At 35.8% G+C, this 20,063-nt stretch overlaps 1 protein-coding gene across 1 annotated transcript in view; it reads right to left on the bottom strand.

Annotated features, from left to right (window-relative positions):
• The window catches only part of NEK1 (NIMA related kinase 1), a 179,826-nt gene extending 160,144 nt beyond the window's left edge, over nt 1-19,682 (bottom strand). The window contains exons 1-5 of the mRNA XM_087437435.1: nt 19,543-19,682; nt 19,112-19,232; nt 11,250-11,398; nt 10,742-10,838; nt 3,202-3,299 (exon numbers count right to left, since the gene is read on the bottom strand). Coding sequence (XP_087293561.1) covers nt 3,202-3,299; nt 10,742-10,838; nt 11,250-11,366 — 312 coding nt within the window. The 5' untranslated portion in view covers nt 11,367-11,398; nt 19,112-19,232; nt 19,543-19,682. The remainder of the gene's footprint in view (nt 1-3,201; nt 3,300-10,741; nt 10,839-11,249; nt 11,399-19,111; nt 19,233-19,542) is intronic.
• Nucleotides 19,683-20,063: the final 381 nt, after the last annotated feature.

The raw sequence follows: 20,063 nt of genomic DNA, 5'->3' as shown, positions 1-20,063 counted from the left end.
AACGCCTTGCAAGGATTGTTTAGGAGAATGCACTTAGTTCATCTCATTGTTTACTACTGATTAAAAGTCATGGACTTAGGGTGCTTCCTAACTTGATTAGATTTTTGTCCACTAACGATGCAAACAAGGAAGTATTACTGAAGAGAACAGCTTCAGTAGTTGGAGAATCACCTTGTTTCACAGGTCTTCCTGTTCCCGCTTCCATTCCAGAAATGGACAAAACCATCTCAGATTGATGCTCATCTATAGCCTAAAACACAAATGGCCTCTGGCCTCTATGTTTTTCTGCTTCAAAGCCCAGAAAGTAGTAGGATGTTTTTATAAATAATCCCCATTTCAGATAAGCTAAAATAAACAACATTCTTATTTGTGCTAACAAAACTTGTCATTCTGAAGGGTAGAAAAAATGCTATTAACTTAAAAGAAAGACTTACCAAATTTTTATTGTTTTTATGGAATAATCTCAGAGATGGAGAAAAAATATTGAATGAATCTCCATAATAACTTGTAGGATGCCAAGATACATATGTACACACACACACACACATCATTATATACTAAGAATATTTATCCAACAGGAGAACCAAATCCATAGATTATCAATGTACTTTATAGTAGAATGTTATAGAATTTAACAGCAAGTATTTTAAAGTTCAATAGAGACAAATGAATAAAAATAAGCACAAGCAATGGAACGTATCAGATAAAATTCTAATAAAAAACAGCACTTTGTAAACTAACATAAATTACTATTGGACCTTCACTGTAACAGTGAAGTCAGCTACATGGCAGCAACATCTCCATTAACAAAAGAGGCAACAGTCTGAAACAGTTACGTAACTTGTTAACAGAACAATTACCAAGCTGACAAGTAGAACAAGGACTCAAACCCAAGTCTTCTTACTCCAAGTTCTGTGCTCTATCTAGTAGGCTTAATTATGTAAAGAGGAAGTAAGCACAAAATGAGAAATATGACAAACCCTCTTTAATAGTACTTAATTAAAATATAACTCAAGGTCTCACCTCATCATATTTTTAAGTAACTGCCAAGAACCTAAAAGCCCCCATCTGTATGGCATTATCAATCAATTGATTAGTTGTGCCAACTTGGTGCCTACCACAGACACAGCTTTCCTAAGTACCCTGAGATGATATAAGTAAAAACTGTGATCTCTGCTCTACAGTAAATTATAACAAGTTGGAAAAGTAATTCTATGTGAAATTATTCAGAGTACATTAAGAAGGGTGTATGGTGCAGTAAAAGTAAGTGTAGACTTGGATGAATACCATGGAGCATTATGTAGTAGTTAGAAGCAAGAGATGCACAAATAGCAAAACAGATGGATCAGAAACACAGTACTTAGGGAAAAAAGTAAAACTGAACGAGATATATAATACAACAGGTATGCATTTAGAAACACATGTACACAAAACAATGATAGCCATTTTGCAAAAACACATAGATATTCATTAAAGACATTGGAATAGCTGCCCATGGAGGGGAGTGGAATGGAAACGGAGTAAAAAGAAACAAAAAAGCATAGGCTTGGCTGGACTGAAATATAATGCAGCTACTAAAACTAATATAATTGATCTATATGGATCGACATGTAAAGAAAATCAAGATAATTTTTTAGTGACAAAAGCAAAACAGAGCATGACATGTATAATATTCCATTTCTGAATATGTGTGTCTTAATGTATAAATGGACGTGTGCCAACATGAAAAAGAGAGTCTGGAAGAATACACCAAACTAAAAACAGTGGTAATCTCAGAGATGGAACAGCAGGGAAAGAAGATATTCCACTTGCGAATTTTTTAATAATTTTACAATTTATTTTAAGTTTGTAAAAAGAAAATTTTATAAACTTTGGGGTGATACAAAGGAGGTTCAAACACCAAAGACATGATTTTGGGCAAGCTACTTAACCTTTCTTAGCTTTTTTATCTATTAAATAGAGAAAACTACACTAATTCATGGGGGGGTGTTAGAAGAATTAAAAGAGATAACAATTACAACACTCCTAGCATAGTGCTCCCTCCATTCCCTTATGTAAAAGCATGCAATTAAAACTAAGAACGTAGGACAATGAGAAATGCAGTAGGAATTTAGAGAAGAAAAGATCACAGAAGATGAGAATAGTTATAGACAAAGCTGGGACTTGAGCTGAGCCTTAAAAAATGGTAGAATATTAATAACAGAGAGTTGGGAGGAAGGTATTACCAAAATAAAAGAAATAATCAGAATAAATATATAGATCTCACTTATTAAGTAGCAGATATTAACAACAACAAACAAACACATAGAGACAGAGATTGGATTGGTGGTTACCAGAAGGTGGGGGGGGGGGGGGCAAAAGGGATAATTAGGCACATGTGTGTGGTGATGGATTGTAATTAGTATTTGGGTGGTGAACATGAGAACGTGATATAATCCATGCAGAAACAGAAGTATAATGACGTACACCTGAAATTTATACGTTATAAATCAATGTTACCGCAATAAACAAAATAAATAAAATAAAATAAAATAGTCTAGCCTTGAAAAAAAAGAATAAATACATAGAAAGGAGAATGAGATGAACAAACATGTGTCCCAGTGCCTAACACAAAATACATGCTTCATAAATATCTGTTAAACAAATGAAAAAGGATGCACATTAGGGAATAATAGAAAAAAATAAGACTGCTTAGGTAGGATAGGGTCATATTTTAGAGACCCTTGAAATCAAAACACAGTTTAGATTTAATGCGGTTGCCAATGCAAGGCTTCTAGAGCTGAAGTTATCTGGCAAAGCCACAATATAGGAAAATACGGTGTGGCAGCAATAAGCCAGATGGACAGGACATAGAATAATTAACCAGTTATAATGAATAAATTATATACATAAATACACACACACACACACACACACAGAGGATATAACATACATTACACACATAATATTATTACAGATAAGAAATGAGATGGGGAACTGAACTAAGGTGTGAGCTAATTAGAACAGAAATGTGAGCTAATTAGAACAGAAATGTGACTAAGATATTGGAATATGTGACTAAGATATTGGAATATGATACCAAACCGCCTAGTAATTACAATTAACATTTGTAGTTAAAAATAAATACGTATATAAGTAAACTTCAAATCACTTCTTAGTAACATTACAGAGTAAGAGTCAATCTCCTACATGTTAACTCACCTGATCCTCTTGAAATAAAATGCCTTTCTGAGCATTTATTCGTTTAAACAGATCCCCTCCTTCACAATAATCCATCACTATGTAGAGAGAGCCATTTTCTACAAAATATAAACATTACATTCCACTTTTAAAAATGTATATCAAAAGCATAAGTTAAATTAAAGGTACTTAAAGGTTTACTAAAAAGTAGTAATTAATAGTGTTCTGTTAAACCAAAAACAGAACTACACTCATAAGAATTAGAGTGCCAAGTCAAGATATACTAGTCATACAGACTGTACAATAACTTCAGTTATCAAGCAACTCCATCATTTTTTTCCCCCCACAGGTAGACATTCAAGGAAAGATTTTTATTTTATTTTACTTTATTTTTATTTTTTTTATTTTTTTGTGAGGAAGATCAACCCTGAGCTAACATCCGTGCTAATCCTCCTCTTTTTGCTGAGGAAGACCAGCTCTGAGCTAACATCTATTGCCAATCCTCCTCCTTTTTTTTCCCCCAAAGCCCCAGTAGATAGTTGTATGTCATAGTTGCACATCCTTCTAGTTGCTGTATGTGGTACGCGGCCTCATCATGGCCGGAGAAGCGGTGCGTCGGCGCGCGCCCGGGATCCAAACCCGGGCCACCAGTAGCGGAGCGCGCACACTTAACCGCTAAGCCACGGGGCCGGCCCAAGCAACTCCACCATTAATGAGTTTTCTACCAAGAACACACCATCCTATAGGATAGCAGTGTCCACGTTGACCTAAACATCTCTGGAATATAGCCAAAATGAAGACAGATATACTTATTTAATTTAATAGATATATTTCCTTAAAGGTATCTATAAAATCAAGTTTTTCTACCAATTTGTCAGAGATGGCTTATCTTAGTTTCCAACTGACCATTACTTTCAGCTTTGTTTTGTCCATGTAATCAATTACTTGTTAAACAAATACAATAATAGATGCTGCAGTGAACACTGAGGATTCAACAATGAATAAGACAGTCTCTACTCTCTTGGAGCTTTCTTTGATTTTGCTCTCTTTTTAAAAATTATACAAAAATCTGTGAACAAACACAAAGATGGGGCACTGCCCTATTCACCTTTATGCCTCAGTCCGTAGAAAAAGGGACGTCCATGACTCCTCTCCCGGAGGAACACTTTTAATCCTTCTCTCCACCCTTATTCTTATATAAGAATAAGACTCTGCTTATTCTTCCTAAGTAAGGAAGAGTGACCGATACCACTTCTAACATGTACTAAACCACTACTTACTAGTGAGACTATTGAAACTCAAAGAACAGTTTCCCCAGTTTTCACTTCTCTTACTACCCTGTGTTTATGGCCTTATTTCCAGCAGTATTTATTTCTTGCACCTTGTGGTGGTGGTCTTGTTACTCACAGTGCTCATATCTCCTTTTTGACATACTGCTTCTAATGTGCCACAAACCAGGAACCTACATGACTGAGCTAATTAAGAATGTGTATAACTCTTTATGATTGGTATGAAAAGATCATCCAAATATACATGTGAGAAATCACAACACGAAAAAAACAAAACAAAAAAACCCAGAAAACTGTACAACCCGCTATGATTTATGTAGCATAAGAAACAAAAAGCAAAAAATTATGTACAGTATGCTATAATTTATGTATGCTTATTAATACTTAGAATAATTCTGGAAGGAAACACAAGACAGTACTAACAGTGGTTAACCCCAGGAAAGGAAAATAGGTGGCTCAAAGATAGGAACGGAAGGCAAACTTCTTACTGTTATGTAACATTTGAATTTTGTACCATATGCATGTATCAAAAAACAAAAGTATCAAAAGATAAAAAAAAGAAAAGGTGAGTACATGTGTGTGTGAGAAAGAGACACACACACACACAGAGATAGAAACAGAGACAGAGAGAAAAGGTTAAACAGGACCTGAGACAGGGATGAAGAAGCAATCCCAAAGTAAAATGTCTCAACTTCAGTACATGAACTCTGTGATGTTTTCTGCTGCTTAAAGTTTTATTACTTATTTTTGGGATAAATACTACCTAAAATGTAGGTTAACAGGAAGTACTAATTAGGAAGTACTAATCCGTTTTGTATTCCTTCAATCATTCAAACATTTGAGTGCCAACCATGAGCCAGGCACTTTGCACATGCTAGGGATACAGAAATATAAGACACCACCCTTATCACCAATGGGCTCACACACTAATGGAGAAATATCCTCCAAAAAAAACCCCAAAACCGCCACCACCTAGAAATTGCTTGAAGTTGAAGCAAAAAGACCGTAAGGCAAGGGGCAAAGCCTCGATGCAAGTTAGAAAACGACCAAGAGTTTAACAGAAAAACAGTAAGGAGGATGTGTACTGTAACCACTCAGTGAAGTATGCACTGTTGGTTGACTAACCCAATAGCTAATTCTAACCTCTTGTCCCTTCATTACCTCTCACTTTAAAAGCTGAAAAAATTTTCATATTTTCTAATTCCCAGTCTCTCCTACAGTTGGAGGTGGTCATTGACCACCAATAAGTTTGGCCAATAAGACTTAAGAGGAAATCTGAACAGTGGCTTCTAAGAAAGCATTTGCTTGTCTGACTAAAGGAACAGATTGAAGAGAAGAGCTGCTGGTGCTGCCATTTCCCTCTTCTTTTGGACTTGGTCACAGACATGTGCCTGAAGTTGCAAGAGCTATCTTGGGACAAGCTGAAAAGGACTAGGCTAAGAAACTTAAATACTAAGGATGGCTGAGTAGAAAGAGCCTGGATCCTGGTATCACTGCTGAGCTGCCATGTATGCCATTACAGGACTGCTTACCTTTAAGACTTCCTGTTAGGTGAGATAATTAAACATCTTTCTCACTTAAGCCAATATTGGTCAGATTTTCTGTTATCTGCAGCAAAAACCAATCCAAATTTAGCCTCAAAAAAAAGCTCTCTTCAAGTAGATAGAGAAGTTAGATTTTGGCAGCACCAATAGGGAACAAGTAGAAATGCCAACACCTATCTCCATATATGAGATTGAAAAGCTTCCATTAAAGATATAAAAACTACTTTAGAAACAGTAAGAAATAAAACAAGCTTAAGAGGATAAAAAACATAGAATGCAGGAAAATAAGGATAAAAAAATGAAAGCATACAGACAACTAAAAATAGAAAGCAATACATGAACAACAGAGTGGAGAAAATAAAAATGTATAATACAGGTACCAAATATACAGTGATACAAGACAATCCCCCACTTTCTAACCACAGCATGGCTTGATGAGCAGTGTGTAGGTCTGTGCCCAGGATCCGAACCCCCGAACACACGAACCCCACGCCACTGAAGCGGAGCACACAAACTTAACCACTACACCACCGGGCTGGCCCCTTAAGTGACTTTATAAGACTTACTTACAACGGTATCTAATACTTGCAATTATAACATCAATATTAAATTTCTCTGATGCCTTTTTTAAACTGATTCTGCCTAAGGACCTCTATAAGCACTCAAAACTAACTCAGTGACATCTTCTTCCCCCAAAGCATTTTGTTATTTTAATGTGTTAAAAATTTTTGAGAGCCCATCCTATAATATGAGAAACTTTAAAAGAAAGAATTAGTTTATAAGCTAAAACAACTTTCTGGCAAACAATTGGAATATTTTTCCTTTTATTATGGTATATATGGATTTTTAAAAATACTGATGAAAACTTTTCTGCAACAAAGAAAAACCAGAATCTCCGGGCAGAAAGGGTACAAAATGTTCCAAGAGTAATAGATTCAGAAATATTAATACTAATTCATAGTGTGGTGAATTTCAACCCTAAAGAAAGAGTCCTTGGGCCGGCGCCCCCAGGGCTGGTGGTTAAGTTCAGCGCATTCCGCTGCAGCATCCCTGGTTCGGTTACTAGGCGCTGACCTACACTACTCATCTGTCAGTGGTCATGCTGTGGTGGTGGCTCACATACAAAAAAAAAAAAAAAAGAGGGGGGCTGGCCCCATGGCCTAGTGGCTAAGCTCAGTGCGCTCCACTTCAGTGGCCTGGGTTTGGTTCCTGGGCATGAACCTACACCACCAGTCAGTGGCCATGCTGTGGTGGTGACCCATATACAAAATAGAGGAAGATTGGCACAGATGTTAGCCCAGGGTGAATCTTCCTCAAGCAAAAAGAAGAAGACTAGCAACAGATGTTATCTCAGGGTAAATCTTCCTCAGCTAAAAAAAAGAAAGAGTTCTTTGGGCATCAAGGAAAGATAAAGCAAATTACCTCCAAGAGGAAAAGCATTCTACTGGACTGAACTTTTCTACAGAAACATTCAATGCCAGAAGACATAATGTGCTTGTAAGGGGAAAAGTATTATCAAAATACTGAATCATATATAAAAGTATCACTTAGATACTCTCAGAAATGCAAATATTAATTGCATTGAAGGAATAGAGCATCCAAGCTCTTCATGAAGAAAATACTGATAAAATCCAGCCAAGCAAGAGATGAATTCAAATAGCTCAGGAAAGGGGAAGCTAAGGTATAAAAGAACTAACAATAAGAATTCAACCTGTCTAAATACAGAACGAAGGCAAAACAACCCTAAGAATTATAATTTCAGAACAAAAGATAAATTATTACTTTTACCATGTCAAGATGAACAAAAATCAGTTAGTAGGGAGGAACTGTAAATACACTAATTTCCTTGTCTTTCAAGGCAGACATTCAAAATAATGTCAAAATTGACATTTTTTTAACCAACTTGCTTATTTTTTAAAATTGACAGATTTAAAATGTTTGCATATGTAAGTTATTTTTAATCTTTCAGAGAATAATTAAATATTTGTGTTTCAGAGCTCCCAAAAGCTCTACTGAGAAGCTAAAGAGGTCCAAATGGCTACATGGATTAAAATGACAAGCACTCGGGCAAGGCAAAAATAGGGACTGTGACCAAATATATAGAATCACCAGATAAAAGTTATACCATACAAATTTTAGAATGAACTTATAAGCCAGGATTGGAAAGCTTGTAAGTAACTCTCATTCCCTTTAGTCTAACAACTCCACTCCTACAGAAATACTGCTGTAGTACACTGACACCTATACAAGGCTGTTTAGGGCAATATTATCCATAATAATGAAAAACTAAAAACAACATAGGCATCCATAACAGAAAACTGCTAACAAATGGTGAGATAGAGCCATAAAATGCACACAATGGGATACACTGCAGATGTCACAAGAAAGTTGTAAAAAATGAGGTGCCTCAATACATAATAACATGGAAAGATATTCATGAGATACAAAGTGAAAAGAACAAGATGCAGAAATACATACACACGATCCCACTTGTTTTTAAATGTTAAAAGCTGTACGTATATGTTTGTCCCACATGGACAAAGGAAGTACATTAAAGAAAAAGCACTGGGGCCGGCCCCGTGGCTTAGCGGTTAAGTGCGTGCGCTTCGCTGCCGGCGGCCCGGGTTCGGATCCCGGGTGCGCACTGAGGCACCACTCCTCCAGCCATGCTGAGGCCGCGTCCCACATACAGCAACTAGAAGGATGTGCAGCTATGACAGACAACTATGTACTGGGGCTTTGGGGGAAAAATAAATAAATAAAATCTTTAAAAAAAAAAAAAAAAAAAAAAAAGAAAAAGCACTGAAACAATGCTTACCCCTAGGGAATGGGAATGAGAGTGGAGTATGAGGAACAGAGAACTTAGGGTTCATGCACGTCTGGTACGTTATAAATATGTTTACCATGAGCATTTATTCCTTTAAAATTAAAGCAGTAACAATAAAACCTTATTTAAAGAATGTGCTACTCCTTTTTGGATAAAGAGAACAGATTAGCGGTCACCAGAGGGAAAAGAGGGTTGGGGGGTTGGCGAAAGGAGTCAAGGGGCACATATATATGGTGATGGATAAAAATCAGACTATTGGTAGGGCTGGCCTGGTGGCGTAGCGGTTAAGTTCACACGCTCTGCTTCGGCCCGGCGTTCACAGGTTCAGATCGTGGACAGGGACCGATGCACCGCTTGGCAAGCCATGCTGTGGCGGCGTCCCATATAAAGTAGAGCAAGATGGGCACGGATGTTAGCTAAGGGCTAATCTTGCTCACACACACACACAAAAAATTATAGACTATTGGTAGTGAGCACGATGCAGTCTATACAGAAACGGATAAAAAATAACATACACCTGAAATTACGCAATGTTATAAACCACTACGACCTCAATAAAATAACTGAAAAAGAAAAAAGATTTGAGGAGTGAGAAGCTGTAAAATTCTCATCCAGAAGAGTGGACACATGAATGAACTAGGGTATATACCATGACTGCCGAGCAGCATTAGGGCCCACCTGAAGTTCATGGTCTAGATTTTAAAGTAGGACCAGTCAGCTTTGCTATGTTTTTTCTCGAGTCACTTTCAGCTACTCAGAGCAGGTGAAAAGTTGTTATGTATCCAGGGTTGTGGTTTGCCAAATAAATATGATGAATCAAGGAAAAAAAAAAATATGCTACCCCTTTTCAATCATTCAGATGTTTCCATGTGAAACATTCAACATAAATACAAAACACCTGCTGAAATATTTTTTGATATATATTCAAATCTTTTAACTTGAAATATTAAAATCTTGGTGATGAAAGAAAAAAGAAACTAAAAGATAGATGCTAGGGGAAAGATAAATAAGGAAATTTCAAGGTCCTGGGAAGGAAGAGATGATTAATACTGTACTCTTTCACATGAGGTATAAATCCTCATTTCACTGCCATCATAAAATAAATAAAATGAGTACCTTATGACATAATGCATTAAATGACCCTTTTTTGAAAAGTATGTTCTACTGTAGTAGATACCAAGTTTATCTGGGAACAAGGATATTTTAGCTCTAATTCAGACTCTGAACTGGTATCTGATGTGACCCTGAAACAGTCATTTAAACTATCTTCTACTTTCAATCTAGAGGATCTTCCTCTTTTGTAATTCATAGGGATTTATAATAATAATAATGGGAAGGACTTCAATAAACCACCCTGACCTACCTTTAGAAAAGCTCTACCTTATCTTTCTTGCATTACCTAATATAACGGTATACATTTCCAAAACAGCAATATAGCTATGACATTTTAAGAATTTGAGAACACTTTCAATACACCTCAGTATTATCATAATGAGGTATACAGAAGAACACTAATGAGTAGGATACTTTCCAAAGATCAGAACATTTTCTCAGTGGCAGTAGTGGTAGCATTTAAAGTTCAGTTCAGTTTAAAAACACGTAAATTACAGTTCTTGCTTTGTGCAAATTCTTGTGCTTTGTGCAAATTCATGCACTTACCACATTGCTTCTTTTTAGCAATCATAGTAACAGTGAGCCAGTATTAAACTACACAGAGACAGTGTGGTATTAGCATTATCCTAGAATCAAGCTGATACTCATATGCATATCTATTAAAGCAAAGATGATATACTTTTCTTCCTGAGAATACATTCATAAAAAGATTCCCTGTAAGGACAGTATCCAAAAGTTGTCACACGGCTTAGGAGTTCTTTTGAACTCTCTTGCAAAATTTATCTGACCTTCAAATGATTCTCTATACTGGACAATATTTGGATGCTTCATGTTTGCCAACACCGCAACTTCTCTCCTTGATTCTTCCCTTTCTTTATTGGACATCTTAAATAGGAGGGAAAAAGAAAATATTAAATTAGGCCACCAATAATCAACCTAAAAAGTCCATCAATACGAGAGTGGTTAAAAAATAATGGTACCAATAAAGCATAATCCAAATAACAAAATATAGCCAGAAGTTAAAAGAATGAGTTGAATCCACAAGTAAAAACATTTTAACATGTTTAAACTAGATTAAGTTACAGAACAATAGGCACTGTATTTTTTTAAACACATATACACAAGCACATATCATAGAAGAAAATCTGAAAAGGATACACAGACTACTCTGAAATTAGTGGTTCTCTACGAGATTATGGCAGTTATGCATTGCCATATATTTTTTTTTATTCTCTAACAATGAGCCCTTTTGTAACCAGACTATTACTTGAATAACCAAATGAAAAATATACTTACTCTTGAGATGTTAATTTCCTTGATAACATATTGTCTGCCATCTTCTGTAGACTTAACAAGGATGGCTTTTCCAAATGAACCTTCTCCAATCTTCTGTAGTCTGACATACTTCTCCATGGTTCTTTTTCTAAGGCATCTTAACAGCTATGCTAGACATAAAAAAAAGGGTAACAGTTAACAGTGATAAAGTATGTCTTCTATAACAATTATAATGTTTAATTCAAATTCTAATTCCTTAGTGATTTGCTTACTTAAAAAAAAAGTCTATTTAAAATCTTTACTGAAAGTTAAATAAACTTTATCTCAATTTTATTCAAGCAACCTAATTACAGCTAAAAAGAGAAAACCAGTGACATTTCAATTTTACAACAATGCTTTAGAAAGTCAAATACTGTATATACTTAATGTGTATGGAAGGAAAAGCAAACTGTTTCCCACAGGAATTAATTACCAGCATTACTTTATTACCTCCAATAAGAATGCAAGCTTAATAAAACCATTTCCCAAAGTTATTTAACTAATTCCCTCTTATTAGACATTTAAATTGTTCATTGACATTTAAACTGCAAAATTCTTCCACATTTCTTGAACATTTGTATTTCTTCTTTTGAACTATTCATTCATGTTCTCTGTCCATTTTCTACTGAAAACGGTCTTATTTTTATTAATTTGTAAAAGCTCCTTCTTTAATGAAGATTTTTTTTCTTATATGCTATTTGCCTTTCAATTTTATTTAAAGATAAAAATTTTGATATTAATAAATTTATTAATCTTTCCTTTATATTTCTGGCTTTAATATCATAATTAGATCCTTACTATACCAAGATATTTGATTGAGGTCATTAGTAGCTTTACCAATAGTAATTTCAGGAGAGTGGTGGGGACAGAAGCTAGAGTACAATATGCTAGGTAGTGAAAGCTTCAAAAAGAGAAATGGGAGGGAGAGGGAGGGAGATGAAAGGAAAGAGAGAGTGGGAGAAAGAGTCCCAACAGCAGTCATTAGCACTGCCTACTGGCAAGATCACCCTTATTGTGGAGCTACATGAATTCACTATGTTAATCTAAAACTAATAAATATTTCATTCACCTAACTTGCTTTTTTCTATTTCCATTCATAGTAAGCAGGCTTTCTATGTACAATTCCCTTCTAGGAGAAAATGGGCTTGTCATAAAGACTATATTAAAATTTCTGTGACAGTTTACCATATTTCTCACTGTAAATTAACAAATCCATGTTCTCATTTCATCCATCAATACTAAATTTGTTTAATTTTACTTTGCCCCTCAAAAAAATGATCCAATCTCCTTAAATAACAAGATTTATACTCTGGTCTGTAAAACTAAAGGCCAGAACCCAGTGTGTGGTAAAAATCAATGGGGTAATTATGTCTTATGCAATTTTATGGGAAAGAGCCTTCATTTGTCTTAGAAAACATAGCCATTTTCCATTTCAATAAGAAATTTTATAAAAAATTCTATAAGAAATGACAAGGCTTTTAGCAACTTTAAGAGAAATAAGAAATTAACTGTTACGACAGCACTACAGCATCATCAGTGAGTTAAAGAAGAAAAGTCACTACAAACATACTTTCAAGTTCAAGTTTGGTCAACTGGCATAACATAATGGCTATCTGGGCACCAGCCAGAATTTAATGATTTCTCCAGGACATGAAAGTATATTACATTACTATGCCATTTAGAAAAATTATCAAGATAAACTCCTCTTAGAAAACTAAATTTCATAAATCAAATTACATTAAATAACCACATAATGAGATTATTTCACAATCATCATTATTCTGTGACTTCTGCCAAGAAAGAAAAACAAAATTAGTCAATTTGGCCCTGCCTCAAAATTCAGTTGCCAATTCCTTTCAAGGGACCACATTAACAAGATGGAAGCTCCAAGAGTCCCTACTATTGCACTATACTGCCTACCACATTGCTCAGCATGGTGGTTCTGACAACTCGGTAAAGCAGAGAAGCTACTGCCCCGGGTAGAGAAGAAAGATGACTCTAATTGCCATCAAATAAGGTCAAGTGCAGACACTTTTCCGAACAATGAAAGATTTGTGGTAGATGAGTTTCAGAGCAACTGACAATCCCTCCTTTTCTGCAGTCTACACTAGACTAGTGTAGTGCACTAGAGGACGTGAAGGGGAAAACATGAAAAGATAGTTTACTTTCAGTGTCTTAACAACATATTTAACTGAGCTACTTATTTCCTAGTCGTGAGACTTAGCTGAATTACAATCCTACAAGATTTTTCAAACCAAGTGAAATAAAATAACAAAACGTACTATATGCTTACACATCCAAAATCATCATATGTAACTGAAAGAACATAGGAATCCTGTTCTAATTTCATTATTGTAACAAACTCAAATTATAAACAAATGTTTGCCCTTTCTACAACTCAGCTCCCGACATCTAATGAAAATCACAATATCAACTTAACAGTATTCTTAAAGTCTTTAACAATAATATCAATTTAATCACTATGAAGATATCTGCTATTGAAGATATTCAAAGCATAAAATCAAAGACATTTTTGATATTTGAGCTTTCCAAAGAATTATGTGATATAACAAATAAAGCAATGGATTCGGAAGAGAAAAGCTAAATGAGCAAAAGCAAACCATCTGACTTCTCTTGGCTTAGTTTCTTCATCTAAAAACACTAAAGATTTAAGCATAATGCTATCTTAAGGGCCCTACTAACTCGAACAGTCTATGACTCAGGAGAAGAAAAGAAAAGAGTAAGTAGGTCAGAAAATAGGAAACTTCAACACTGTTTAGAATTGTATTATTAGCCACAAACAGTAGGAAGGACAGAGAGATATGGCCAAAGCCCTTCCTCTAGAAAAATCAAAAGAAGCCATGAGAGTAATTTCTTTATCCTAAATCTTTAAAAAGTCAAAAAACAAACTGGAATATATATTTAAACACACTGGTTTGAACATACATATTCACCTCTACTTCTTTCCCAAACCTAACTAACACAACTTTAAAGGGATCAAAAAGGCATAACAGGAGAGAAAGCAACAGCAATAAAATTCTGGAAGCTGACAAACACAAGAACAAGCAGCAACTGACTTAAGAGACTAGAGAAAGCTGTATCCTAAGCCAGCAGTGGGAAATAAGTCAATTCCCACTACAGACTAGCTCAATAACTAGAAGCACCAGTTATTGAGAGTGAGGATAATATTAGGACTAAAACAGCATTAGTTGAAAGACTGGGTAGGAAGCAGTTACACACACAGCTTGCCTCCTTCACCTCTCCCAGTCAGGTGACTACCCCTCTTCGAATCTTGGCAGAAGACTGGAGATGTCTCTATATTGGGGATACCGACACAGTTAGGAATGGAAACACCAAATACAATCTGGGAGATTAAGTGAAAGTCTACACAATAAACGGTGAGACTCTCTGTTCCAACCATGATGGAGTAGCTTGTGTCAGACTACCCCACCTCCAAAAACAATCATGAACTCTGAGTAAAATACATAAAACAACAGGCAGGAATTGAGGGGCTATAATCATTGAGAGGTGGGAACACTCTAGTGAGTTCCATGTTCACCCCAGCCTTTTCCCTGAAGACATTTTCCAAACTGTGGCATAGCAGAATGGAGCTTAAGTAGAAAGCAGCAATCATACTGGGCTGAGGAGAGAGAGGTCAGAGTTTAGGGCTGCCAAAATCCTGGAAAGGAGGAAAAAGAACAGGTGTTCAAAAATCTGCATATAAATTCCTCTCCTGTCATTCTTAAATTGTGCATACAGAGGGCAAGACTAAAACAGACTAGTCCTAACAAAGCCTAAAACCAGTCCTTGACAGGATCAAGGTTATCTGCTAATACTCCATCAGCCTGCCAGAAGAAAACATAACAATATTTGGAAGATACATGCCCAGCATCCAATCAAAAATTATGAGGCATGTTACAAAAAAAAAAAAGGGACCAAACAACCAAAACAAAAAAAATAGACTCACAAATGACTCCAATATGGAGTTAACAGTAGAGGACTTTAAATAACCATGATTAATATTTTCAAGAAAATAAGAGGAAAAGATGAACAAAGAGATTTTTTTTTAAAGATGGAGAATTTCAACAAAAAACTGAAATCTATTTTTAAAAATTAAATGAACATTCTAGAACTAAAATATAAAATATCTGAAATTAAGAACTCATTGCAGGGCCGGCCCCGTGGCTTAGCGGTTAAGTGAGCGCACTCCGCTGCTGGCGGCCCGGCTTCAGATCCCGGGCATGCACCGACGCACTGCTTCTCCGGCCATACTGAGGCCGCGTCCCACAAACAGCAACTAGAAGGATGGGCAACTACGACATACAACTATCTACTGGGGCTTTGGGGGAAAAATAAATAAATAAAATGTTTAAAAAAAAAAAAAAAAGAACTCATTCCATGGGTTTTACAGCAGATAGGATACAAGAGAAGACAGGGTTAGTAACCTAAAAAATCAACCAATATTCAATAAAAGAATAGAAAAAATAAACAAAAAACAAAAACTCACACAGAAAGTAAGAAAGAAAATGAATAGAAAGATTCAAGATCAGAATGATTTTAATTCTTAATCTCTAAACTTAATGTTGCCCTAATCAAAACACAAGCTTTAGGGGTGAGGGTGATTACACCAGCTGGTTTTAAAGTTAACATGAAAAAAAGAAGCAAGAATAGCCAGAGAAATACTGAAAAAAAAGACCAGTGAAGGAAGACTTGTTCTACTTGATATCAAGACACATTATAAGGCTACAATAATTATGAAATAGAGAGGCAAATCATAGGAAGTCCAGAAATATATCAAAAAAATTTTTTAACTTGGTGGATGACCATGGTAACATTTCAAATTGGTACAGAAAAGATGGATTTTGAAATAAACAGTATTTAGACAACTAGGTAGCAATGTGGGGAAAAAAAAAACAAAGTTAGCTCCATTTTCTTCACTTTCCACCAACACAAATTCCAGATAATTGAAATACTTAAATGTAAAAAATAAAACGTAATAGTAATAAAATAAAACACGGGAGGATGATTTTTATAATCTTAGAGTGGAACAGCTTAGTATGACACAACTCCAAAATGCCGTAAGAGATTAATATGACAACATAAAAATCCTGCATAGTAAAAACTAGTTTAAGTCAAAATTCAAATGACAAAAAGAAAAAATATATATATATTTTAGCTCGTATCACCAAGGGCTCATTTTTATAATAAATAAAAAGCTCCTACATATTCATAGAACAAAAAAAAAAACAGAAAAATGGACAAAGGATATGAAGTTAAAAGTTAATAACAACAAAAAGGAATATAATTTATGTTAAATGTGCAAAGGTACCCAATCTCCCATAAAGAGAAATGCAATTTAAAAGTAAAGGGATAAGTTTTATGTTATGTATATTTTACCACAATAAAAAAAAAAAGTACAAGAGAGAGCATTTTTCACCCTCCAGAATGGCAAAATTCAGAAAGTTTATTATTGTACTGTGTTGGAGGGGAATATAAGGAAACAGAATATGGTGAGAATACAAATTGATAGAAATACTAAGGAAAATAATTGAGCAACATCTACCAAAGTTATAAGTGTTTAGACACTTTGATCCAGCAATTCCATTTCTAGGAATTTACCCCACAAATATTTCCAAATGTATGAAAAAGACACATGTACAAAGTTATCCTCTGCAGCACTGTTTGAAATGGCAAAACTTAAATATCCTGAAACAAGTCAAAGAGAAACAAGCAACATTTATATTGATATGGATTAATTTCTAAGCACCAGAATAAACACAGTATACTACTATTTGTGTATTAAAAGGAAATATATGTATGTGTATATTTATACTTACTTTCATTTATATATGTGTGTATATACATATATATATGACCCTTACATATATACACACATGTAATTGCTTGTATATGTAAGTAATATCTCCAGAAAGATATACCAATAAACTGGTAATATTGATTGGAGACAACATATAAGCAATGCAAATGACTGCTTATCCATATCAAGATTTCTATTATTATTTTAATTCCATTATCATTATAGCTTTTTAAATAATGTCTAATAACGTAAACTGAGTAGCAGAGAGGAAGATTTTTCAATCTTCTGTACCTTCTGAGTTTTAAACTATATGAATGTATTATCTATTCAAAACAATAAATAAAATTAAAATTGAAAAACAATAATAAAGCTGATAGAAAAAAGTAGGAAGAACACTAGCTAACTCAATTTCTCTGGTTAAAATCCTTGAACAGTTCTGCATTTCTAAACTTCTAACCCTGAAAATCAAAGTTTTTCTATATGGCATCGCTCTTCTTTTCAATATATCAACTATGCTCAGAAAAAAGTATCTTAGCCTCTAGTGAAATTAGACATCTTTCCTCACATTTTACTAAGAATTTCTTTAAGCTACAAATAAGCAATGTTTGACATAATAAAATTTTGTGCACTAAATATGAAAATGTCAGAGAATACGAATGAAAAACTGTATCCCCACCAATCTGGAACATTAAGCCTCTTCAGCTGTTTCAGCTATGTGATGGACAAGTTGTCCTGAAGGGATACATTGGTAAAGGAATGTCAAGAGATTTCAAGAAGTCCTTAGGGTACTGTCTGCAGCTACAATCCATACTCCCAAAATAATAAGATCCATTATTTTTAATGGATTTTTATTAATAAAGTTCATCCAAAATAACAAAATCCATTTCTCCCAAAATAATAAATAACATTGTGCATTGTGGAAGAGGGTCTATTTATCTTCTCAGTGAGGAAAGTCCCTGTCTTATTTCTCATTACTAGAAAAAGCAGAAAGCAAAAATGGGATCCCTATCAGACTTTTTTCAAAATATTTGTTTTTCTTCTCTGTAAGTCTATTCAGACAACAATTAACGGCTTCCCTAGTGGAGATTACCAACATGCAAATAAAGAATTGATATTCATGAAATAGTGTCATGTCCACAACTTAGATTAGAAGGGAGATTAGACAGAGTAAAATTTACTTGGAATACAACGTCAATGTATTATTAAAATGACCTCAAAAGAACTCCTGTGGCCAACTTCCATAACCCTTATTAAACTCCAACGGTGACTCCTACTGTGCAAAAACCTGTTTTCCCACAAAACAGGCTCCTTACCTTTCACCTAGAACAATGGGCAATCTTAAATGCAAGAGATCTGTGGATCTTCTAATACCAGAAAAATCTAAACTAGAAACAAAGGATTACTTCTTTCCATATTTGGCTCCCCTCCATCATCTCTACAATACTGCTGCATCATAAGAAAAGGCCATTATTAGCATGTATTGGATATTACTTTTAATTCTTCATAAATATTTCTGATGTAACTTACCATAGCAATAAATTTTCTGCTTCTTTGGGGCGGATCTTACATTAGAGAATAAAAATTAGGCCTGTATAAAAAAAGAGTTATGACGAACTCTTAAAGTAGTAGAACTTTTAATGCCTTACACATGGAAATTGTTTCAATTTATGGAAGCTGAAATATAAGATTATAGGCTAACCAGTTAATTACTACTCATATTCTAATTAAAATGTCTCCGTAATTTAAGTTCAGAGACAACATATAAGCAATGTAAATGACTGCTTATCCACACCAAGATTTCTACTATTATTTTAATTCCATTATCACTATAGCTTTTTAAATAATGTCCAAGGATTGCTTTGTAATACATTAGAGAATTAACATTTTAATGAGATGATGTTATTTTCCGTGCACTTAAGGTGAGTATCCGCGCAATCTCTACAAAAGCAAGTCTAAGCAAGGTCTCCTCATTTCCAATATGATTTTACTATTTTGCATATCATTGCTTCCCCCAAGAGCAACTCACCTCAACAACACGGGACGTTAGTAGAAATAACGGTGATGATCGATAAGCATCAGTCTAGGTGCAGCAGTCTTCCTATGGAACTTAAAGAGGCAGAGGCACCCCGCATTTTGAAAAGGGCATCCTGAAAGAGAAATCAAGTCTGTCTAACCAGCAGCAGCTCACAGCCCAGACTGAAACCGGGGCAGTGCGACTCCCACACCTGACAACAGCCTTTCGCTGACCCCTCAGGCTTGACTCCGTCCCGCCTCGGGCAACGCCCTGTGAGACAAGTCCACTCTACCCGGACGAAACAAACTGGTTTCTGAGCCCCTTGGAAACGGCGAGCGGCAGCAGGGGGAGTGCCTCGGTTACCGCCTCTCCAACTTCACAGAGGTGGTTGCTAGTGGCCTCGGTGGGGTGGGGGCGGGCGACATTCGGGACTGGGACACTACCTGCCTGCCACGTCCTCCTGCCTCGCAGGGCCGGCTCTAAGTTCCGGGCTCCGCGGAGAATTTCTAAAGACTCGGGGCTTAAGACTCCGCACCCTAGCACCCCAAAACCCTGGAGCGGGTGCAGAGGGAGGGGCAGCAGCCGGCACGTCACTGGCGCTGGCGTGTGACGTCACGCGCGGAAGCCGGCGCGCAGTGGGAGTGACCGGGCGGCGGGGCGGGGGAGGGGCGGCGGGGCGGGGGAGGGGCGGCGGCGGGGCCAGGGCACTGCAGGTGGGAGAGGTAGCTGGAGGAAGAAAAGCAAAGAGGCGTGTGAAGCTGAAAGAGTAAGCCAGAGATGAGGGCAGAAACTCACTAATAGAAGCTGATTTGGAATAAAGCACATTATAAATTTGTCCCATACATACTACACCGAGAAAAGGACTTTTTTTTTTTTTTTTACTTGAGAGCTATTACTGAGGGATGCCACATTTTTAAAGGTAATTTTGTTTTAAAAAGCAAGCCTTCTAGTGTAGTTTGGATGA

The sequence above is a fragment of the Ceratotherium simum genome, chromosome 12, assembly GCF_057802395.1.
Source record: "Ceratotherium simum simum isolate JZ-2026a chromosome 12, ASM5780239v1, whole genome shotgun sequence".
Taxonomy (NCBI): Eukaryota; Metazoa; Chordata; class Mammalia; order Perissodactyla; family Rhinocerotidae; genus Ceratotherium; species Ceratotherium simum.
The sequence above is the reverse complement of the archived record's forward strand: the minus strand, read 5'-3'. Positions and strand labels throughout refer to the sequence as shown.